Source organism: Cololabis saira, chromosome 11, assembly GCF_033807715.1.
Source record: "Cololabis saira isolate AMF1-May2022 chromosome 11, fColSai1.1, whole genome shotgun sequence".
Taxonomy (NCBI): Eukaryota; Metazoa; Chordata; class Actinopteri; order Beloniformes; family Belonidae; genus Cololabis; species Cololabis saira.
Genome location: NC_084597.1, coordinates 12,128,670 through 12,152,647, shown reverse-complemented (window position 1 = coordinate 12,152,647; position 23,978 = coordinate 12,128,670). Strand labels below are relative to the sequence as shown.

The following is a 23,978-nucleotide window of genomic DNA, read 5'->3' as shown; positions in this document are numbered from 1 at the left end:
GGGAGAGGCTCCAAGCCCCCAGTGACACTGAATAGGATGAATCAGGCAGAGAACAGATGGATAGATTACCTGTAGTGTTTCTCCCTTTTTTCTCAGCACAAGAGACTGTTTTATCATGCCACCTGTTGTTGTATTCAGTTGGAAAAACTACAACTGAGGTGCACATGCTGAGGTCAGCAACACACTGTCTCAGAAACAAATAAAAAAAGGTTAAACAAAACATGTATTTTAAAATTCAACAGTAGCTTTTTATTAAATCATCACAATTTTACAAAACAATTTTATCAGGAAAAAATTATTTGCAAACTAGAACTGTGCATGAAGATTCAATTTTTTTTCTTAAAAACATCTTTAGCTCTGGATTAGTTTATAAAACATGACATTTAGACACCTTAGACTACACTCTTTTACAAAGTGCAGGGGTTGCCGTTAAAACACACGAAGGTCCCCATTTCTTCTGTGGACAATGTTTTCCTCCTTGAAGACATTTTTACAAGAAATCTCACAAATACACTGCTTTTCTTAAGAAAAACAAGAAACACACAGGAACTTTAAAACAATGGCAAATGTAACATCTCAATATTCTACATCAGGTCTGCAATTTAACACTTCACAGGTTAAACACGGTAACCATATCAGGGATTTGTAAAGCAAAATGAAACAGAGAGGCAATCTTTGTCTCATAATGTATCACAAATCAATAACTCAGCACCAGCCCAGACCATAATTCAATATAAAATAGACTCAAAATGAAATTGAACACTTTTCTACTCAGTCTGAACAGCATCTCTCAGCCAATAAGGGATATTTGTTCTGTGCTTAAAAGGTCCAAAAATCTCCAAAAGTTCCCCACCTCACTTACAGGACAGTGTAACAAGCAACATTCGAATAAATGACGCTTTATATAAATATATTAAAATCAATTTCCAACACAGACTCAGTGATAAGACTCAGAAATGGAGTTCAGTAACAAAACATGTCACGTTTGAAAAGAGGGATGAGGTTAAAATATAATTAATACTGAAATTTAAAAATATTCTATAAAAGAAATTTGTACAAACATAAAGCAATGCATAACTCAAAAATACATTTTGTGAAAATTGATGCGCCAAAAGATCCAAATAAATCCAGTGAATATATCAACACAAGACAAATAAATAACCAGTGTACGCATCTAGGAGACCTTTTTTGATATTGATATACATTCCTTTTCAACAGTTTCTAATGTTCTTATACATAATAAAACAAATAATTAAAAAAACATAAATATAAAATCATCATCTTTATCTTTAAGATCAACAAAAAAAACAAAACACATAAATAAATACAAAATAACTAAAACTTCTCTCATTAGTACAAAAACTGATAGCAAAAATGGAGCATTTTCAGTCTTGAGACAAGTTTGTCACTTTCTTTCTTTCTTTGAGAACTTTGCACTTATGGTTTATCTCCTGTTACTCAGGGTTCAGTTCATTTCACAAGTCTCTACTTAAACTGGTCTGGGATTAAATTCATCTGTGAGTGGATACTAGTGGGTGGACTGGAGATGCCCTCTGACCAATCCGACATGTTGGAATGTGGGGACGAGCTGGACCACTGGTCAGGGGACCCAGGGGAAGGGGTTAGAAACGGGTGCTCGGGCACCTGTAGCTGGTGGTTGGGTGTGTTGTCCATGGGGCCCGAATAACTATGCTGGGATGGCGGAGTGAGAAACTGAGTGCCGAGCATCTGCGTCTCCTGCGGCATGACTGTGTGGATCGGCACCGAACGGCTGTTGTGCTGCATGTCGGAGCCTTTCAGCTCAACATTTGGAAAGCTCTGGTTGAGAGTTTGGACAGCCGTGGTGGAGTTGGAGTTCTGGTGTTGGAGTTGCCGTGGGTGAGCTTGTTGCATCATGTGCGGAGAAGACCCGAGAAGGCTGGTCTGCAGGTTCTGGTAGCCCATTATCTGAGATAAGGTGGCAGTACTGACACCATGGAGGCCACCCATCATGGTGTGTGTCATAGGTGCCCCTTGGGTGAAGCTTCCTTGCTGGCCTACACCACGATGCATCCTGGATACCCACTCACACGGACCTCCTCTGCTGCCACCTATGGACGTTGTGCCCTGAGTGCCAGGGCTAGACACGGGCAAGTGGGAAAGACGGGGTGGGTTGGGGTCAAAAGAAATGCAACCCATATCCTTTCCTATGCTCATCTGGCCCGTATGTGGGTCCCCATTCCCTTGTAGTTGATTTAAAGACATAGGGGGGGACTGGTGGAAGGGGGAGGCCATGGGAGGAGAAGCCACATCTGACAAGTAGCCATGGGGGGACTCGAGGGAATCAACCGGGGAGAGAACAGCTGATGTGTCTAGCAAGTTACCCTTCCCATCAAGTGACTTTTTCTTTTTCACCCGACTATCTTTGCCCCCATCCTTCCCGCCTTTTCCACCCGCGCTAACTTTTCGAACCTTTTTGGCAGAATGCGTGGGCTTGAGGTTGCTCAGATAGTCATTGGGGGAACAGAGTGGAGGGGAGAGGGTGGAGGTGTTAAGAGGGCCGCTGTGGATCCCAGGACTCCTGACGATGTTGTACTCGTCCAGAAGACGGACAATGTCGTGGTGCATACGTTCCCGGGCTATATCCCTGGGCAGCTGGTCCAGATGGTCAGTGATCTCACGGTTGGCATAATGCTCCAGGAGGACTTTTGCTGTCTCAAAGCTTCCTTCACGGGCTGCGAGAAACAATGGCGTCTCCTCCTAAAAAACATTGGGTAGTTGTAAATTAAATCAGTTAGAAAAAAAAACATCTTCACTAACATTATTATACTCAGTATTCGAGTTGTAAAAAAAAAACAGGGGGGGATGGTGGATTTTATCATATGGGGACAGATAATTTGTGCTGATTACAAATAATATAATATATTACAAATAATAGCACTGACCAAAACACCTGCAGAAATACTGCAGGAATGACATAGCAGCAGTTAAATGCAGCCTTCTGTAAGCTTTAAATATCCACTGGGCTTACATCAAATACATCAAAACACAACAATAAAAAACAGTTTTCTGAACTTATCAATATGCCTCTGTCCTTCACAGGATAAGTAAAATGGATCACTGCAAAAACTCAAAATCTTAACAAGAATATTTGTCTTATTTCTAGTTAAAATGTCTCATTTTAGTAAAAAAAAAAAATGTCATTACACTTAAAACAAGACTCATCACTGGAAAAAACAAAAATGTTTTCACCTGTTTCAAGTAGATTTTCACTTGAAATAAGTAGAAAAATCTGCCAGTGGAACAAGATTTTTTTACTTGTAATAAGAAGATAAATCTTGTCCCACTGGCAGATTTTTCTAATTATTTCAAGTGAAAATTTACTTGAAACAGGTGAAAATAGTCAAATAAGTTATTTTTCTGGTGATGACTCTAAATGTTGAAATAGCAGTAAAATCACATTCATTGATGAAATGACATAAGGGATGGAAAGGAGGGATGGCAGTTTTACAGGGGGGATGATTTGGACCGTTTTTATTTCAGGGGGGATGCCATCCCCACTCATCCCCCCTCAACTCCAGTACTGATTATACTGTAATTTCACACACCTTGTTATCTTGCATGTCCTTATTGGCACCATTTTTCAAAAGCACAATAGCAGCCTCCACATTGTTTACAGCTGCAGCCCAGTGAAGAGCAGATTTACCTGGAGAGACATTGCAGATTGAAGAAGTTTATAATCACAGCTCTCAGCACAATGAGGCATTTGTGTGGATAAGTATTGATAGTCTGATAAAACTTTAACTACCAGAATCATCAGTGGCATTAGCATCGGCGTGGCAGTTGATAAGCTCTTCGACCATTCCCTCAACCGCCAATCGGGCAGCTAAGATCAGTGGTGTTGTTCCATCCTGCATGCGGGCATCAAGATCAGTGGCACGATTTCTGATTAAAATCTGGGGGAAGAAAAGACTTTTTAAGTTAAATGATTTGAAAGAGCCTGAACAGATGTGGAAAATAGGCAGTGGTGGACAGTAACGGAGTAAATTTACTTGAGTACTGTACTTAAGTACATATCCAGAGGATTTGTACTTTACTTGAGTATTAGATTTCTTTGGTACTTATTACTCTTACTTGAATACATTTCCAAGACAAATATTTTTACTTTTACTCGAGTAAATTTCTAGGAATGCTGAAAAGTACTCGTTACTTTCAGGTCTGCTCTTTTTTCTTCTTCCCTAAAATCCTATTGGACACAAGCTGTTTTTGTCAAAGGACAGTTTGTTATGCTCTATATTGCTATATTGTACTGGTACATGTCCTTCCTGTAGTGACTTCAACATTGAGTTATTGAAAGCAGAGATGTAGTTTTTTGTAAAGCAGTGGTCTCTGAGGGGGATCCAGACTTAGTTGGATGGTGCAGGTTCATTTGGTTTCAGTTCATGATTGTTAATAAACTCTGCATCATCTGCTGTCCTCTTATGATCCCATTCATTTGATTTGTTTTTGGTGTTTCTGCAGGTTTTATATAACATTGTGGTTCTAAAAGCAGCACATCAGTGCAGCTGGTTTCAAAGAGTTAATTCTCAGAAACAATAGTTAAAAGATCCTTAAATTAATTTAGAAAAAAAATATAGTAATTTACTGATGTGGAAAATAAGAAATTTACTCTTACTTTTACTTAAAGTAAATTTAAAAGCAAGTACTTTTCTACTCTTACTCGAGTAATATTTTGACTGAGCTACTTTTACTTGTAACAGAGTAAATTTTGACCAGTAGTATTTGTACTCTTACTCAAGTACTGGGGTCGAGTACTCTGTCCACCTCTGAAAATAGGAGAGCATGTTAGTACCTGAAACACCCCCTGCGCGTCTGCAGCCACAGCGGCATGAAGTGGTGTGCGTCCCATGTTGTCTGGAACGTTGGCATCAGCGCTGGACTCCAGGAGACGTTTGGCGGCATCCGAGCGGGCGTAACGGGCTGCCAGGTGGAGGGCGGTCTCACCAGTGCGATCGGTCTGGTTATGGAGGTTGGCGCCCTGGTAGATGAAGTCAGAGATTATTTCTGCTGATGGATCCTCTTCTTCTTCACTGTTGCCAGTCTCCAGTCCTCCACCGCTGCAGGAGGCGATCATCAGGGGAGTGAAACCATCTGAGAAGAAAAGTAGAAGAGGATAATGAGTTTTCATGCTATACAAGTCATGGAATTATAAAACTAAGATCCCCTGACATTTTTATCAATGCCTTGCTTGTTTGTGTACACACCAGGTCCTCTGACATTAACATCCATGCAGTCATTCTCTATCTCTCCCTGAGGAGGGGTAGGAGCAATGGATGCAATCCGCAGGTCAGCTGCATCCAGGTGCTGCTGCGTCCATTTTCTCTGGTCAGGATGATCGCTCAAATCCAACATGGCCTGCTCCTCAAACTGAAACACAGAAATCATCACAGGGTCAGTACAGGAACAAGTTATTCAGGCATTGTGGGTAATGTATATACGATACAAATATAACTGCCTGCATTCAAGGCTGTTCGTGGATCATTGTAGAGGTGACTGGGAGATTGGACTCTTGAATTTAGGATATTGTAGGAGACCGGTTCAATTATGATTATAATTACTGATATTGCTTATTGGTTGTTTGTGTTGTATTTATTTTTTGTTATTTTGTCTTTTCCTTCTTTTTCTTTTCTTTTCTTTTCTTTTCTTTTCTTTTCTTTTCTTTTCTTTTTTCTTTTCATTTTATTTAATTTTTATAGGTTACAGTATATATGATATGATATTGTGAGGAAGGGACAGGACTAAATAAGCGTTCTGCTTCCTCCTGTTCCCTCTCAAACACATTGTTTTGCTGTGTGTTTTATTTTTATTTTTTTTAAACATTTTTTTTATTAACATTATTTCTTCATTACAACATGTTTGTGTGTCAAGTAATACAAATTTGTGCAAAAATACCTGCTCTATAATTTAAGAAAAAGCAAAAACAAAAGAAAACAAATATAAATCAACAAAATAGGAAATAAATAAATAAACAAATAAAAAATTGCATGTACATATGAGAACACATGCCAGCATAATCTTCCAAGAAAATAAGAAAGAAGGAAAAAGATATAATAAAATAATTCTGAAAATGATAAAGAAACACATCCAATATACTGTGTGTTTTATTTTTGAATGAGACTGTTACATTGTTTTGCTTTTTTTAAATATTTTGATGCTTTTAATTTGATTGGGTTTTGTTGTGTTAAAAAAAAATAAAAAAATGTATTTGAAGAAGAAAAGGCTAACTGCTCATTTTACCCTGAAGCGCCTGCAGTCTGGATCCTCATCACCCCATTCATTCTGGTTGTCATCCATAAGATTGATGTCAGAGTTTTTCATAGGCCTGTTGAACAATGAAGAGACGGGGCAAATTAGACTACCTGTGCTGTAGCAAATACAAATGCTGTGATTAAAACTTAATTTTAAAATGTTTGTAACACAAGCAATTACTAAACTATACTACTACTTACTTGAGTCCGACAGAGTCCTCTCCCAGCGGCTCTCTGCGCTTCTTCTTGCTGGGCTCTGATGCCTTGAATCCCTCAGGTAACCAAAGCTGGCCATGTTCTCGTCGCCGCTTACGAGACACTACGACACCCAGGCAGATGAAACCCAGAGCAGCCAACCCCAGGAACACTACGTACATGGGGTAAAGCTCTGGAGTGCTGGGAGTAGGCTTCACACCTAGAAAAATAGTTAAAATCACCATGTATAACTTAGTATTTTAATCCAGGGACTGCTGAATGAATATTCATTATATATATATATATATATATATATATATATATATATATATATATATATATATATATATATATATATATATATATATATATATATATATATATATATATATATATATATATATACATACTAGGGCTGTTCGATTTTGCCCAAAAATAAAATCTCGATTTTTTTCTCTCAAAATCCGATTTTCGATTACGATTACGATTATTTTGTGAATTGACAAAAGGCAAAGAAATGATTTCAAATATGCTGTTTTTTTTATTGAACATTTGCCCCATTGGGCTTTAAGTGCAAACTTTGCTCTTATTAAACCAAAAATGAATGAATAAAGTGCAAAACTCTGTAAAATAAGTTGAAAAAAAGTTTTAAAAAATATAATAAAATATAAAGTTTTATCTCTGAAAAAAAAAATCAGCAAATCAGCACTTGCAAACATACAGTAAGTTATATTTCCAATTAAATAAAACAAGACATTTTCAAATTAAACTAAACTGGGTCTTTGCATGCTAAATAATAATGCAACCCATGAAGGAGGTAGAGGTGTGTAATGTCAGTCATTACATTTGCTGTTCACATTTGCAAGTTTTTTGCAAAGAACACGAGCCGGTCTACCGCATCTGGCTTGAGGGATGCCCGGTGGCATGTTACAACGCCCCCTCCTACACTAAAGAGCCTCTCCGATGGGGCACTTGTCGCAGGTATTGAGTGGTATTTCCATCAATCATTAATATGGTATCAATCATTAATATGTGTGCAGACAAGGTTAAAAAAAAAAAAAAAAAAAAGTGAAAAATCGATTTTACGATTTTCACATTTTAACATCGTTCTAATTACATAATCGCGATTACGATTTAAAATCGATTAATCGAACAGCCCTAATACATACACTAAAGGGGTAAAACAATGGATATGATTACATACTTGTGACAGCTTCAATATAGGGAACGTTAAGGTTCCCACTGGTGGCCAGGGCTCCGAGAAAAGCAGCCACATCTGTAGCGCTCTGGAAACATTCTGTAGACTGCTGGTAACACTGGCGGTTATCAATCTCCAGGTACACAATGGACCTTTGGAGCAAAAATGTAGATGAAAAATAAGTTTTGATCCAAATGCAAATCCTTTTGATGATTAAAATGTAATATGCTCTCTTCCTACCCTTTCACTTGCAACGGATCCAGCTCCCTCCGTTTTCGTGAGCTGACCATCGAGGACATGCTGTCCTTCACCTGACCCAAAACACTGGCCGGCTTTGACGCCCACTCTGGCCAGCCATCTGCGGAGCGTTTCAGCATGCTATGTTTAACCAAGTCTTGCTCGTTGCCATAGTAGGGAAAGACCATGGGCTCTCCTTTTGCGTCGCGGCGGAACACCACATTAGTGTGGAGAACACTGCTGAGCTCTCTCAGGAAGGTTGAAGAGCGGTTTTTGAGTTGCTCCGGGGGAATATGCACCACTAAAACTAAATGTCCATCAGCAAGCTTCTCTGGCATGTTGTTGGCACAGTCAAGACCGTCCCATTCGCATTCTGCGTTGTTGCAGCCTTGATCGCAGTGGCCGTCGGCATAATGGTCTTTACAATACTGGTCATACAGAGGACTGGGGGGGAGAGAAAAAGACGGTGTTAAAATTCTGATTTCAGAACAACCCTGTGACAAATCCCCACAAATGGAGTTTCTCAACTTTCAAACTTACTTGCACTGTCCTTCCTGTCCTTGGCAATCAAAACCATCATAGAGACACCCTGGGCTGTTACATTGGCCATCACACTTGCCGTCATTGAAGTAACGCCAGCACTGCAGTGCAGCGGAGCAGTTTTGCCACGGATCATCGAAATTAAGCGAGCAATCTCCTCCGTCCCAGCCACAGGCATGATTGTTACACAGCGAGTCACAGATGTGGTTTCCCGCCCACTCGTCACACTGAGGAATCTCACAGCTAACCTCCACTTCCGGGGGTGGGGTAATGTCTCGGCCAAAGCCCCCCACGAAGGAGTAGTCCAGTATGTGGCAAAGTAGGCCGTTGAAGTTGCTGGGGCAGCTGCAGCGGAAGAACGGCGCATCAGGGCTGACGTGGCAAGTGCCACCGTTATAACACGGGTTGGAGATGCAGAGGCTGTCGGTTGGGGTTTGACACTCGGGACCCGTGAAGGCTGAAGGACACAAGCAGCGTGGGCCCACGTGTCCTGACACACATGTCCCACCGTTTCTGCAATTCAGACTTCCACAGGAGCGAGAATCATACTCGCAAGAAGAGCCAGTGAAGCCCTAGAGGGATAAGAATGGACTGCGTTTATTATTACTATTACTGATTTAAAAAAAGACACAGTTAACAAACTCTTAAGAGACTGCTTTACAAACTGCAAAAATGACCCCTCTAGAAATAAGCCTTTAGTTGCCATTAAAGATTTCTTTTGGTCAAGGTAAAAACCAAATCTATACCTTTTGTCTGGGAAAAAAAAGAAACCTTTACTCTAAATACTCAGTACACATAATGCATAGAACTAGGCCTTTAGTTTCATAAATCCAATAAAACGTTCTTATTTTAAGCAAAAAACTATATTTGCCAATGGGGTATGACAATTTTTCTGACTTGAATTCTCAAAACTATTATTATTATGAGTATTAGGGCCAAACAAAAAAACAAAAAAAGGAAATTACGAGAATAAAGTCATAATGTAATGAGAATAAAGTCGTAAAATTATGAGAATAAAGTCATAATATTACGAGAATAAAGTCGTAATATTACGAGAATAAAGTTGTAATATATTATAAATATATAAATATAACTTCACAAGATGCTCAATATTCTTCATTTTAACACAGGGAGAAGAAGCTCTTCCTGTTAGAGTTCTCATAAATTACCACTTTATTTTCATAATATTATGACTTTATTCTCATAAATTACCACTTTATTCATTCCGACTTTATTCTCGTAATGTCACAACTTTATTCTAGGAATTTTACGACTTTATTCTCGTAATATTACGACTTTATTCTCATAATATTACGACTTTATTCTCATAATATTACGACTTTATTCTCGCAACATTACGACTTTATTATCGTAATGTTACGACTTTATTCTCGTAATTTTACAACTTTATTCTCGTAATATTACGACTTTATTCTCATAATTCTACGACGATTATATTATGACTTTATTCTCGTAATTTCCAAATTTTTTTTGTCTTAGTTTGGCCCTAATACTCCGTCGTACAAAACTAACAAAACGATCTAAAATAGTTTTCTAATTCTCTTGAAATAATGCGTATTTATTTTCTTAGGAATTCATTTTTGCAGTGCAGGTAGACACCCTAGTTTCACTCACAGGTGGACATTTGCAGATGAATCCATGAGGGGTGTTACTGGCAACAGCACATGTCCCTCCATTTCTGCAGGGTCTTCCTTTACAGCCGTCAAACACCTTGTCACAGCGCTGACCTGCAGAGCACAACCATTAAACATTTGTCAGGTACCCTTGAAGTCATTTTGCTTTTCCTTTTTTCTTATGTGCTGCTGGATCAGTACCTGTATATCCAGTACGGCATTCACAGCGGTAGCTGTTGGTAAGTTGGATGCAGTTGTAGGACCCCCTGGGGTCACAAGGATCTGATAAACACTCGTTGACATCACCTTCACAGCGTTCGCCTACATAACCTGGTGGGCACAGACACTGGTAGCCCCCGATGCGATCCACACATTTGCCGTGGTTGAAGCATTTGGGCTCATTTGTAAGTGGGTCAGTGGAGGGGTTACAGTCATCCAAGTTAATCTCACAGTGAACACCTATACCAGGAAAAGACATCAGGTTAGAAAACATGTGTATCACTTTATTTTGGTCTTTTACATGCTTGTTTTTCATACATATATATCAAATCCAGACGGATACCTTGTGTTCCTCTGGGACAGGAGCATTTGTAGGTGTTTACAAGGTCGATGCAGGTGCCTCCATTCTGGCAGGGCTGTGACTGACATTCATTGATCTCTTTGGAGCAATTTACTCCATGGTAACCAGGGACACACTGCCACGGAAAAGAGAATAAATATATTTGTGTTATTCAATTTTTGTACAATAGTTAACAATATTGATTAGAGTTCAGATTTAATGAGTGTTAGTAAAACAGACAAAGGGAGACACTATCGATGGTAGGGCTGGGCGATATGGACCAAGAGTCATATCTCGATATTTTCTAGCTGAATGGCGATACTCGATATATATCGATATTTTTTCTGTGCCATAATTGGGGTTTCCCCCAAAGCGTTATAGCATAGCATCTCTGTTAGCTTCATTTTTTCTGAGGCAAACCCTTAAAAAAACTTAAAAGTTTTAATACAAAGACTCGTGCCAAATGTCACACAGGTACCTTTATTAACAGAGGTCTGCACAATATCAAAATGTATAAAACAAATGAAATAAAAATAAACTGCCTGCATATATGGAATAAAAATGCTTCTTGAATAAAATAAAACAAATATTCCTTTCCTGCATAACAATTAAATTAAAATACACTGTGCAATTAATACAATGTAGACAGTAACAGGCAGACTTTTCCACTGAGGTTGACAGTTGTGCAAATGACAAAACATTTGTGCAAATCTCAAATAAAACATTCAAGTCAATTTGTCACAAAATAAGCTATATCAAAATCGTATTTTTTTTCTTTTTTTTTAATAATCGATATAAATGATATTGTCTCACACCATATCGCGTTTGAAAATATATCGATATATATTAAAATCTCGATATATCACCCAGCCCTAATCGATGGTTTAAAACAAATGAAAACTGTTTTCTGCTCTCAAACCACATTTGTATTTTATGCCTTACCTCACAACTGTAACCTCCCAGATAATCAGTGCAGGCCGCTCCATTCTGACAAGGGTTGGGTGAGCACTCGTCCACCTGCTCCTGGCAGTAACTCCCCGTGTAGCCAGCCTGGCATCGGCAGTAATGTGTGTTTCCAGCATCCAGACACTGCCCTGAATTCCTGCACAACTGAGCAACCTCAACACCTGCAATCAAAGGCAAATGAAGGACTTACACAATGTAAGAAAAACACGGTCTCATAGTTCCACATGAATTGAAGAGAGGTCGTGGCAACCTATGTTGATTATTGTACCTTGCTGTTTGGCGGCGACCTCGCAAGAAACATTTGGGATGTCGCAGTACAGACCAGTCCACCCAGTCTGACACTGGCATGTGTAGGAGGCTCCCTGCTGCCAGCAAGAACCTCCATTTTTGCAGGGGGAAGAGTCACACCAGCGCACAAGATTCTAAGAAGGAAACAAATGGAGAATATGCTTAATAAACTGGAAAAAATAGGAGCACTATGTGAGAACAGTGGTGTCCTGTGTGATTAACCCTACCTGACAGTTGACTCCTGTGTATCCATGGGGACAGGTGCACTTGTAAGTCCCATAACCGTCAAGGCAGGTGCCTCCATTGAGGCACGGCTTGGAATCACACTCATTTATATCATACTGGCAGTAGATGCCAGTGAATCCAGTTAGACACAAGCAGGTGAAGGCATTGATCCCATCCACACAGGTTCCACCATTGAAGCAAGAGCTGCATAAGTACAATTTAAAAAAAAATGGTTAGAGGATTACAATGCGTATTTGGCAAAGTTGTTTAATTAAAGATAATTAAAGGGTAAACTACCTGTCAGTGCAGTCATTAGTGTTGATCTCACAGTTGATACCACTGAAGCCAGCAGGGCAGGTGCAGGTGTAGCTGTTGACGCAGTCAGTGCAGTTGGCCCCATTCTTACAAGGGTTACTCTCGCACTCATTTATGTCCTGCTCACACCTGCCGCCACGAAACCCGGGTACACATGTACACGTGAAACCGTTGACTCCATCGCGGCACAGACCTCCATTACTGCATGGATCTGAGAACAAGATCAGGATTCATTAATGAGCACTTAAATGGAAGATAGAACCAGCAAATGTTTGTGGCATGTGGCTTACTTGGTTTGCAGTCATCAATGTCCATCTCACATTTCTGGCCAGTGTAACCGGGCTGGCATTTGCACTGGTAGCTGCCCATGGTGTTGAGGCAAAGAGCATTGTTGCGGCAGGGGCTCTTCACGCATTCGTTGATATCAATCTCGCATGTCTGGCCTTGGGTTGAAAATAAGAAAACAGGATGTTTTACAGAGTCCAGTGGATGGAGGAGTAATGGACAGGTACAGCATACACATATGAAACCATGCTAGGAATGGGCGATATTTTACCGTTCACGATAAACCGTTAAAAAAATTCCCCACAATAAGAATTTGTCATCTCGCGGTAAAAACGATAAATTCCCGTTGATGACGTTTTTGTGTAAAACTGATTTATGGTTCTGTGTTAAATCCACGCACAACGTACGTGAAGGAGGGAAGGAAGGAAGGAAGGAAGGAAGGAAGGAAGGAAGGAAGGAAGGAAGGAAGGAAGGAAGGAAGGAAGGAAGGAAGGAAGGAAGGAAGGAAGGAAGGAAGGAAGGAAGGAAGGAAGGAAATGAGCCTGAAAGAAAGAAAGAAAGAAAGAAAGAAAGAAAGAAAGAAAGAAAGAAAGAATGAAATGAGCCTGAAAAAAAAGAATGAAAGAAAGAAAGCTAGAAAGAAAGCTAGAAAGAAAGAAAGAAAGAAAGAAAGAAAGAAATGAGGCAAAAAGAAAGAAAGAAAGAAATGAGCCAGAAAGAAAGAAAGAAAGAAAGAAAGAAAGAAATGAGCCAGAAAGAAAGAAAGAAAGAAAGAAAGAAAGAAAGAAAGAAAGAAAGAAAGAAAGAAAGAAAGAAAGAAAGAAAGAAAGAAAGAAAGAAAGAGATTTATAGTTACAAAGGTGGAGTTGAATTGGTATTTTTTTTATCGTCATTTTTATCATTATCGTGATAAATGCCAGAAATTATCGTGATACATTTTTTAGTCCATACCGGCCATCCCTAAACCATGCATACATATATACCTTGCCATCCTTCAGGGCAGATGCAGGAAAAGCTCTGGTAGTCATCAGCCTCCCTACACATGCCTCCATTTTTACAGGGTCGGTTCTTGCAAGGAGCCAGCAAAGTTTCACAGTTTTCACCTGTAGCAAAACAAACACCAGTGTTTGCATTCTTCTGACAATATGCAACAGCTGCATGAACTTACACTTCAACGTCAAACACCAATTTATAAGAGCAAATTTGGTATTTCATACATACTATATATGTATACCGATCTTTCACTTAAACCTAATTTGGCAATATTTGTGTAGAAAGCTATTTAATTCCAAAAGTAACGCAACTCTTTAAATCCCATTTTCCATTCCACTTCCACGTCCATTTCCATGACGACTTAACCAAACAGGCTTTCCTGTTTCCTGCTATTGTGCGATCATAGTCAGGAAACAGGAGGTGCTGGAAGTGGGACTAGGGTTTGGAGTAGTGTCTACTTTTACAGCTTATATTAGCTGCTGTGGCATGTTATTCCAAAACACACACTATGTTATCCTTGCAATGCAGACAAACAGATCTTTCCACATAGAGATACCAAAAACAGACAAAACCCTGTTAGTAGCTCTTGGGTGGTGTTTTCCCAGATAACACAGGATATGAAAGGATAAGCCCTTCGGTTGGAAACTGGAAGACCATCTTTATATCTTTAGGCGTGTGTACACAGCTGAGATAGGAGCAAACTACACTGATTGTCAAGGGAATAGTGGAATATGTTTGGTAAAAGATCATTCTCTCCATGCCATACCAGTGTAAGGCAGCAAACAGTTGCACTTGTAGCCAGCTACATCGTCGATGCAAGTTCCTTGGTTGAGGCAGGGGTTGGAGGCACACTCATTGATGTTAGTTTGGCAGTTAGGTCCTACAGCAATGATATTAGAAAACACACTTGATTTAGATATGAGCCAACGAAGCAAACTCTTTGTGACAACTAAAACAGGAGGGCTCATAACTGACCGGTGAAGCCAGCTCTGCACGTGCAGTGATATCCGCTGGTCATGTCCTTGCAGGTTCCCCCGTTCATACAGGGGTTGGATTCGCATTCGTTGTTATTGATGTCGCAGTTCGGGCCACTCCAGCCGGAGTCGCAGGTGCATTTGTAGCTTCAGAAGAAACAGAATCAAGTTGGTGATTAGGGATGGGCGGTATGAACTAAAAGATTTATCACGATCATTTCTGGCATTTATCCCGATAACAACAAAAATGACGATAAAGGAAATACCAATTCAACTCCACCTTTTTAACTATAAATCTATTACCTCCGCCATGTTTGTTACACAAAAAACTCATCAACGGGAATTTTTCTTTCTTTCTTTCTTTCTTTCTTTCTTTCTTTCTTTCTTTCTTTCTTTCTTTCTTTCTTTCTTTCTTTCTTTCTTTCTTTCTTTCTTTCTTTCTTTCTTTCTTTCTTTCTTTCTTTCTTTCGGGCTCATTTCTTTCTTTCTTTCAGGCTCATTTCTTTCTTTCTTTCTTTCTTGCTCATTTCTTTCTTTCTTTCTTTCAGGCTCATTTCTTTCTTTCTTTCTTTCTTTCTTTCTTTCTTTCTTTCTTTCTTTCTGGCTCATTTCTTTCTTTCTTTCTTTCTTTCGGGCTCATTTCTTTCTTTCTTTCAGGCTCATTTCTTTCTTTCTTTCAGGCTCATTTCTTTCTTTCTTTCTTTCTTTCTTTCTTTCTTTCTTTCTTTCTTTCTTTCTGGCTTCTTTCTTTCTTTCTGGCTCATTTCTTTCTTTCTTTCTTTCTTTCTTTCGGGCTCATTTCTTTCTTTCTTTCAGGCTCATTTCTTTCTTTCTTTCTTTCTTTCTTGCTCATGTCTTTCTTTCTTTCTTTCTTTCTTTCTTTCTTTCTTTCTTTCTTTCTTTCTTTCAGGCTCATTTCTTTCTTTCTTTCTTGCTCATTTCTTTCTTTCTTTCTTTCAGGCTCATTTCTTTCTTTCTTTCTTTCTTTCTTTCTGGCTCATTTCTTTCTTTCTTTTTTTTTCTTTCTTTCTGGCTCATTTCTTTCTTTCTTTTATGTATTTCTTTCTGGCTCATTTCTTTCTTTCTTTCTTTCTTTCTTTCTTTCTTTCTTTCTTTCAGGCCCATTTCTTTCTTTCTTTCTTTCTTTCTTTCTTTCTGGCTCATTTCTTTCTTTCTTTTATTTCTTTCTTTCTGGCTCATTTCTTTCTTTCTTTCTGGCTCATATCTTTCTTTCTTTCTTTCCTTCTTTCTTTCTTTCTGGCTCATTTCTTTCTTGCTTTCTGGCTCATATCTTTCTTTCTTTCTTTCTGGCTCATTTCTATCTTTCAGGTACTTTGTGCATCTATTTAACACAGAAACATAAATCAGTTTTACACAAAAACATCATCAACGGGAATTTATCATTTTTACCGCGGGATGACAAATTCTTACCGTGGGGAATTTTTTTGGCGGTTTATCGTAAAATATCACCCATTCCTATTGGTGATATAATCTTTTTGAATTGGATTTTGTGTTGCTGATTTTTTTTTTTAAACTGGATCTGTGCTCACCCATTAATGAGATCCTGACATCGGCCATGTATACAGGGGTTGCTGCTACACTCGTCCACCTGTGACAGACAGGTGGCGTCGTTGTAGCCTACCGGGCAGAGGCAGGTGAAGCTGTTAATTCCATCCACACACGTGCCTCCATTGTGGCACGGATTAATGGCACAGTCATCAATGTTGATGTTACACATGGTGCCTGAAAGACAATAAAACAGGATTTTAGGACAGCGTGGCAAACATTCTTTTTAAAAGGTGTGGCTGTGTTGCAATTCAAAGTTTTGCACCGTTTGCAGATCTCTTCTAATAGAAGACATCAAATGAATCCACAACTCTCACCTTTATGTTTAAAGTGTAAAATTGCAGTGGGCACCTATACTGATTGTGTTTGGTCTTGTACTAAAATCCAAGCATACTGGATGGATGTTCTGCAAGATCTGGAAAATATATTTGGTGTTGCGTTACACATGGACCCTCTTTCTTTAATCCTGGGTTACCCCAATCAACGCTCTATTGTGGATGTCAACTCTACCAGACTGTATAATATTCTTACGTATGCAGCAAGGAAAAACATCTTCTTATCCTGGATAAGCTACAAACCCCCCACTAAATCGAACTGGCACAAGATAATTATGGAATGTTTTCCTCTGGAGTACTTAACCTGTCTGCTTCATTCGTCAGAAGGACGGTTTAAGGAAATTTGGACTCCGTATCTTCACTTCTCTAACTCTACAGTGGCTTCAATGCTCGCAAATGTTATTCTTGACTAGCTAATGTAGATTGATGTATCTACGGCCTGACTTTCTTATTATTTCTATTATTATTTGTTTTTCTATAAAGACGGGGTTTCCTTTTCACTGTACTGGTTAAGTGAAGGTATAATGCAAATATGTACTGTCTAGACCAACATTATACTGAGCATTGCTGTTTTTGTTTTATTGTTGTGCTTATGTTAATGTAAAAAAAAAAAAAATCACAATAAACATATTGGAGAAAAAAAAAAAAAAAGGTGTGGCTGTATAAATATCTACACTGGCCATTCTGGGAGCCAACACCTGCTCTCTGGTGTGGTATTCTCTAAGCCTTCAAAATCCACAAGATGAGGTGCTCTGTGCTGCTTTTGGACAATACTGAGGGGGGGATATCCTCCCTCCAGCTTTCAATAGGCAGGAGCCGAAGCAGCTCCAGTGTGTGCCTGGCCTGCTGGCCCCCGGAGGCCCTTTTACCTTTGCTCTATTGATTGCATGGGGCCTTGTTGTTGAATAGGGCGAAAAAAGGATTTCAGCTGGATCTGAGAGAGAAGGTGCTGCCTGTAGAGAGGGAGACTTTTGCTATTCACACACACACACACACACACACACACACACACACACACACACACACACACACACACACACACACACACACACACACACACACTTTCTTTCTTTCTTTCTTTCTTTCTTTCTTTCTTTCTTTCTTTCTTTCTTTCAGGCTCATTTCTTTCTTTCTTTCTTCCTTTCTTTCTTTCTTTCAGGCTCATTTCTTTCTTTCTTTCTTTCTTTCAGGCTCATTTCTTTCTTTCTTTCTTTCTTTCTTTCTTTCTTTCAGGCTCATTTCTTTCTTTCTTTCTTTCTTTCTTTCTTTCTTTCAGGCTCATTTCTTTCTTTCTTTCTTTCTTTCTTTCAGGCTCATTTCTTTCTTTCTTTCTTTCTTTCTTTCTTTCTTTCTTTCTTTCTTTCTTTCTTTCAGGCTCATTTCTTTCTTTCTTTCTTTCTTTCTTTCTTTCTTTCAGGCTCATTTCTTTCTTTCTTTCTTTCTTTCTTTCTTTCAGGTTCATTTCTTTCTTTCTTTCTTTCTTTCAGGCTCATTTCTTTCTTTCTTTCAGGCTCATTTCTTTCTTTCTTTCTTTCTTTCTTTCTTTCTTTCAGGCTCATTTCTTTCTTTCTTTCTTTCTTTCTTTCAGGCTCATTTCTTTCTTTCTTTCTTTCTTTCAGGCTCATTTCTTTCTTTCTTTCTTTCTTTCAGGCTCATTTCCTCAATTTATCGTTTTTTTTCTTACCATGGGGAAATTTTTTGACGGTTTATCGTGAACGGTAAAATATCGCCCATTCCTAACACACACACACACACACACACACACACACACACACACACAACCACACACAACCACACACATACTCATGCACCACCCCCATCTGCACAGAGCTAACCTCACCCAGGGCTGTTTACAGGGTAAGAAGGCCAGACTCATTTCACACACGGCCGATTGACAATTAACCCCCCCCACTCCCACTCCCACTCCCCCCCCCCACCCCCGCCTCTCTGTTCTCCCAACCGGCTCCCCCTTCGTATGCTCTTCATCAATCAGGAGGGGAGGGCCCAACTGCCTGATCTTCAGTCACAATAGTCTTCTGTCCCTCTGTGTCTCAGTCCTGCTGTTCCCCCCCCACACTCGCCCCATGAGCACAAAAAGATGGTGGGGAGGAGGGGGAGGGATTCACAGCAGCCTGCACACACACACACACACACACACACACACACACACACACACACACACACACACACACACACTTGTTCCCTCCTTCCTGCCTCTTTTCTGGAATAATCACAGAGAAACTACCAGTCAGAACCGGCTCTATTGGGCCACAAAAGGGGGGGAGGACAATAGGATCTGACTTTATCGAGATGAGACTTTATCACACTTTATCATATGTATGAATATATATATTTATTTATTTATTTATTTATTTTCTCTCTCACGTAGTTATTTAGTTTTGTTTATTTCAAATCTTGCACTGTAGTGGTTATATTATGTTAAAAGGGTAGACAAAATAAGCTTTGGCTTCTGTCTACACCTTTTGGTCCTTGATCTACATGGAAAAAAAACTTTGTATCGACAAATAACTTTACAACGTGACCAAATAAATATACCAATCAATCAATCAATCAAGTTTTAAAATCTGGTACATAACAGATACACAATCAAATGCAAAGTAACTGAGTAAAATATTTAAATCTGAGTCGTCAGTGAGGCGTCGGTTCACTCTAACAACCATCAGACATGTGATTAAAGGCCAGTCTCTATCTTTTAAAGGATCACCTTACAGAGTCTATCCAGGCTCAGCGTCACAGTCTTTTCAAAAGGCAAACAAAGTTAGCACTTTGTGTGTATGTTTGTGGGCATATCAGGTTTGGGGGCTGTGTTCCCTTTCTCTCTCTACCCCCCTATCCCACACAGGCAATCTGAAACCATTGTTCTGCAGAAGCAGACCTGCCTGCCACCTGTCTAACCTAACCCTCCCCAAAAACCCAAGGGACTATCCCCCCTGCACCTGTAAAAACTCCATCCAGTGCTCACCTGCGTAACCCGGCTCACATGCACACTCATAGCCATTGATTTTGTCGATGCACCTCCCGTAGTCGCAGGGCTTGCTCTTGCAGTCGTCGAGATTCACCTCACAATTAAAACCTGTTGATCAGAGGTATGAATTAAGAAAAGATAAGATGCAGAAAAAGGGCGTGACGAACGTCCGAGCTGAAGTAGGAGGCCTCACCTGCTGTGCCTTTAGGGCAGGAGCAGATGTATGAATTTTCCCTGTCCTGGCAAGTTCCGCCATTCTTACACGGCTGGCTGACACACTCGTTGATGTTGGTCTCACACAAGCGGCCGGTATAACCAGGGCGGCAGTAGCAGGTGAAAGAGGCCAGGCCATCTTTACATGTCCCGTAGTGGCAGGGATCAGAGTAGCACTCGTTGACGTCCGTCTCACAGTGTTGTCCTGTGTAACCTGGAAAGTCAGGGAAAACACTTAGCAAATGTTGCATTTACAAGGAGAGGGACAGAAATGACTGCATTTTACTAACTGTGGTGTACCTTCAGCACATTCACACGTGTACTTGTTGGGACCATCCGTGCATTTAGCTCCATTCTTGCAGGGCGTGCTGGCACACTCATCAATATCCACCTGACAAAGGTTTCCTGAGAATCCTGCAGATGGATTTTGTAAAACCAAATTAAATCTTTCTCGATAATGGAGAATAAGGACTGTATGAAGAAAAAATGCTCATGTTATTTTTATCTGAAGCGTAAATTATGTAGGGGGGAAAAAAGGAAAAGACAAACTCATTTGCATCTGAAGTGGATCCCCAGGATGCATAAAGGCCTCGCAAGCCATTCGGCAACATCACCTCTGGGACCACCCCCCACCCCCCGCTTTTACTGTGCAGCAAAAACGTTCTTTCCAACTGCAACACAATGGCCCCCAGCTTACCGGCTATGAACCAATCCCCGCCCCGAGTTTTGGCGCTAAGCTCTTACACAAACTTTCATGCCCGCCAAATATGCTAATGTTTGTAAAGCCTTCTCCACCTCTTCCAGTTCACCTAAACAATGCTAATAGGAGTAAATCATTAACATTCAATCTGCGAACCATGTGTGCTGAACTCAGCTCACAGATTGGTTAATGATCCACTCTTTTATAGCATGTTTTCTTTGCCAAATTTCTGAGCAAAATGTGTTTTAATTCGATGAAATAGTTCTCCGACTTATCTGTTCTACCCATTAAGCTGCAGGTTTCCAGATGCTCACTTACCTTTGGGGCACTCGCAGTGGAAGGAGTTGATCTTGTCCACGCACTTGCCATTGTTGAGACACGGTTGGCTGGCACACTCGTCTGTGTTGATGTGGCAGAACACACCTTCATATCCTGAAATAAGACACAAAACAGTCAAATTACTGACTTAGGTCACATGGAGCATTTTGGTTTCCTCTTGTTTGTGTGCTTTGTCAGAATAATCCAAAATAAAAGACACTAGTTTAGAACAATCTGTAATCTCTTGCCTGGTGCACAAGTTTCACCTTCCTGGCCGTCATGAAATCAACAGAAGAATTCAAGCAAACAGCAAAAAACTACCTGTACACCACAATTTTTGGTAATTCAGGCCAGGTTGTGCCTTTGGGAGGGATTCTTGAAGAGAAAGTAGCTTGCAGACCCCAAAAGATTACACTTCACTGTCTAAACCAGGGGTCGGCAACCCAAAATGTTGAAAGAGCCATATTGGACCAAAAACACAAAAAACAAATATGTCTGGAGCCGCAAAAAATGAAAAGTCTTGAATAAGCCTTAGAATGAAGGCAACACATGCTGCATGTATCTATATTAGTTATAACTGGGGGAAGATTTTTTTTTCATTATGCACTTCGAGAAAAAAGTCAAAATGTCGAGAAAAAAGTAGAAATGTCGAAAAAAAAGTCAAAATTTCGAGATAAAAAGTCGAAATGTCAAGATTAATGTTAAAGTACAATCTTGAGAAAAAAGTGAAAATGTCGAAAAAAAAGTCGAAATGTCGAGAAAAAAGTGAAAATGTTGAGAAAAAAGTCAAAATGTCGAGGAAAAAAGGTCAAAATGTCGAGATTAAAAAGGAAAGGAAAAAGGAAGAAAAGAGGAAAAAAAGGTAAAAAAAAAGAAGAAAAAGAAAAAAAGAGAAAAAGAAGAAGAAGAAAAAAAAGGTAAAACATTTTTTAAAAAGCTCCAAGGAGCCACTAGGGCGGCGCTAAAGAGCATGCGGCTCTAGAGCTGCGGGTTGCCGACCCCTGGTCTAAACACTTGTTGTTTTTTTTATGGACCAGTGGTTTTACCTGGCATACAGATGCAATGGAACCCCCCAATCTGGTCCAGACAGGTGGCATCATTATTACAAGGATTAGACATGCATTCGTTGACGTCCATCTCACAACGAGGTCCCTCATATCCTTGAAGACACTTGCATTGAAAAGAGCCTTTTGTGTTGAGGCAGCGGCCACCATGCTCACAAGGGTTGGCACCTAAATCATTGAAGATATAAGTTGTCACTGATCCAAGATACATTTTATTTGTTACTCAAATGTTCAGAGACAACTGACTTATAACTTACCAAGGGAACACTCATCAATGTCCAGGTTGCAAGCTGATCCGGTGTAACCTGGTGGGCATGTGCATATTGCCTTGCCATTGACTGGGTTGGTGTCACAGTTAGAGCCCTTCTGACATGGGTTGCTGATGCAGGCATCGTCAAGATGGCAAAGAAGACCTGAAAGTAAAAACACACCACGTTCAATTTGTTCCAAAAGACCTTGATTTGTCTGCATATTGAATCTGGAGAAGGTGCAAATCATCTAACCTGTGCGTCCGTGAGGACACTCGCAGAAGAACGAGGCCACGCGGTCATGGCAGGTGGCGCCGTAATAGCAAGCCGCACTGGCACAGTCGTCTATGTTCTCACTGCAGTCGTCGCCCGTCCAGCCATTGACGCAGACGCAATGGTAGCTGCCGTGCGTGTCGTGGCACGTTCCTCCATTCTGACAAACATTGGGCATCATCTCACACTCGTCCACATTTTCTGTGCAGTATTGACCTGAAAGAGTCCACACAGAAGAACATAAGCACTCTTTGAGGAGAAGTTCACATGCTTCCTGTGCTTTTTTTTCCTTTCTTTTATAACTGTCAAGTTAAGAACAGGTACAAAAAAGTGAAAAAGACTCACCCGTGTAGTGAGGCGGACACCGGCAGTTGTAGGTGTTCACTCCATCCACACACACACCACTATTCTGACAGTTGTGGCCTGGACAGTCGTCGATGTTATGCTCACAGTGCTGGCCTGTGAAGCCTGAAGAACAGTGACACACCGAACGAAACATTTGAGAAACGGTGGAGTAAGAAAAATGAAGACAAAGTGTCTTTAGTTAATGATCAGACCCTTCCTTCCTTTCATTATCATGGGGCTCGTATAAAGATAAGATGTCAAATGCTTTAATGCCCCGTAGATGACAGTGCAGCCTGTCTCCGCCGCAAAACATGAAAGGGTTTAGTGGGCGTTTTACAGGCACGATAGTCTGATTAACAATCAACCAGCGGCTCTGCAACCTCTTTATCTAAACGCATGCCGCAGCAGACACCCACGAGAGCCACACAGCATGGTTTAAACTTTAACACACAACCTCTCAGTGTCCCTCCATCATCTGCCGAGAGCATGCGTTGTCCCGATCATAGGCAGACAATCAGACAAAATATACAAGCAGAAGAAAAGTTGCAACTGCAACTAAGTGAATAATCTTTGTTGAACCTTTTGTAAGCAAAAGTTTTTCTAGCAAAAGCCATGCAGTTGCAGTTTCTTTTCAGTAATGCAGAACTGCAGACGGCTTTGTGCACCAATGAACCAACGGTGGGAGACAGAATGGGTGGAATTATGTGAAAAACAAGATATTTTTGCAACAAACGGGGTGTGTATGTCCATAGGTTAATGTGTAAGTGTGTATCTGTACCACTTTGTGGGCTAACTGGTGATTATCAGAAGGAAACGTCTGTGCAACTGCATCCTGCCAGTGGAGGCTGGCAGGGATGGAGAGGGCAATGGGTTAACCAGAGATTTTCACTCCTCCCCATTAGATTTTGCTACAGCACAATGTTTTTCATGTCAACTGATCTAATGATATAAACCACAGGTTCTGTAGAGTATTAAACTGCTCATTTATGTTTGAGTACATGTTTGTTTCTTACCTGGAAGGCAGCTGCAATCATAAATGGTATCTCCTTTCTGGACGCAGGTGCCTCCGTTTTGACACGGTGACGGGCTGCATGGCGTGTACGGAGTCTCGCAGTGCTGTCCAGTAAACTCTTGAGGACATCGGCAATGATACGAGCCGACCTCGTTCACACATATGCCCCCGTTGAGACACGGAGAGGGGGTCTGAGCGCACTCGTTTACATCTTGCTTGCAG

The 23,978-nt window shown here is 40.3% G+C and overlaps 1 protein-coding gene across 2 annotated transcripts in view; it reads right to left on the bottom strand.

The window, feature by feature from the left end:
- Positions 1 to 247: 247 nt before the first annotated feature.
- notch1a (notch receptor 1a) overlaps positions 248 to 23,978 on the bottom strand; it is a 36,179-nt gene continuing 12,448 nt past the window's right edge. Inside the window, exons 4-34 of one of the 2 annotated variants that reach the window (XM_061733735.1) lie at positions 23,758 to 23,978; positions 22,745 to 22,867; positions 22,382 to 22,615; positions 22,136 to 22,291; positions 21,861 to 22,046; positions 20,815 to 20,928; positions 20,097 to 20,210; positions 19,777 to 20,010; positions 19,581 to 19,691; positions 16,247 to 16,439; positions 14,698 to 14,843; positions 14,489 to 14,602; positions 13,713 to 13,832; positions 12,735 to 12,887; positions 12,427 to 12,655; positions 12,132 to 12,333; positions 11,885 to 12,038; positions 11,593 to 11,777; positions 10,654 to 10,786; positions 10,293 to 10,550; positions 10,093 to 10,205; positions 8,458 to 9,029; positions 7,921 to 8,361; positions 7,687 to 7,832; positions 6,489 to 6,702; positions 6,277 to 6,361; positions 5,244 to 5,406; positions 4,832 to 5,130; positions 3,788 to 3,935; positions 3,588 to 3,685; positions 248 to 2,739 (exon numbers count right to left, since the gene is read on the bottom strand). The exon at positions 23,758 to 23,978 is cut by the window's right edge and continues 118 nt beyond it. In XM_061733735.1, coding sequence (XP_061589719.1) covers positions 1,486 to 2,739; positions 3,588 to 3,685; positions 3,788 to 3,935; positions 4,832 to 5,130; positions 5,244 to 5,406; positions 6,277 to 6,361; positions 6,489 to 6,702; positions 7,687 to 7,832; positions 7,921 to 8,361; positions 8,458 to 9,029; positions 10,093 to 10,205; positions 10,293 to 10,550; positions 10,654 to 10,786; positions 11,593 to 11,777; positions 11,885 to 12,038; positions 12,132 to 12,333; positions 12,427 to 12,655; positions 12,735 to 12,887; positions 13,713 to 13,832; positions 14,489 to 14,602; positions 14,698 to 14,843; positions 16,247 to 16,439; positions 19,581 to 19,691; positions 19,777 to 20,010; positions 20,097 to 20,210; positions 20,815 to 20,928; positions 21,861 to 22,046; positions 22,136 to 22,291; positions 22,382 to 22,615; positions 22,745 to 22,867; positions 23,758 to 23,978 — 6,913 coding nt within the window. In that variant the 3' untranslated portion in view covers positions 248 to 1,485. The remainder of the gene's footprint in view (positions 2,740 to 3,587; positions 3,686 to 3,787; positions 3,936 to 4,831; positions 5,131 to 5,243; positions 5,407 to 6,276; positions 6,362 to 6,488; positions 6,703 to 7,686; positions 7,833 to 7,920; positions 8,362 to 8,457; positions 9,030 to 10,092; positions 10,206 to 10,292; positions 10,551 to 10,653; positions 10,787 to 11,592; positions 11,778 to 11,884; positions 12,039 to 12,131; positions 12,334 to 12,426; positions 12,656 to 12,734; positions 12,888 to 13,712; positions 13,833 to 14,488; positions 14,603 to 14,697; positions 14,844 to 16,246; positions 16,440 to 19,580; positions 19,692 to 19,776; positions 20,011 to 20,096; positions 20,211 to 20,814; positions 20,929 to 21,860; positions 22,047 to 22,135; positions 22,292 to 22,381; positions 22,616 to 22,744; positions 22,868 to 23,757) is intronic. The other variant, XM_061733736.1, reaches the window with a different exon arrangement.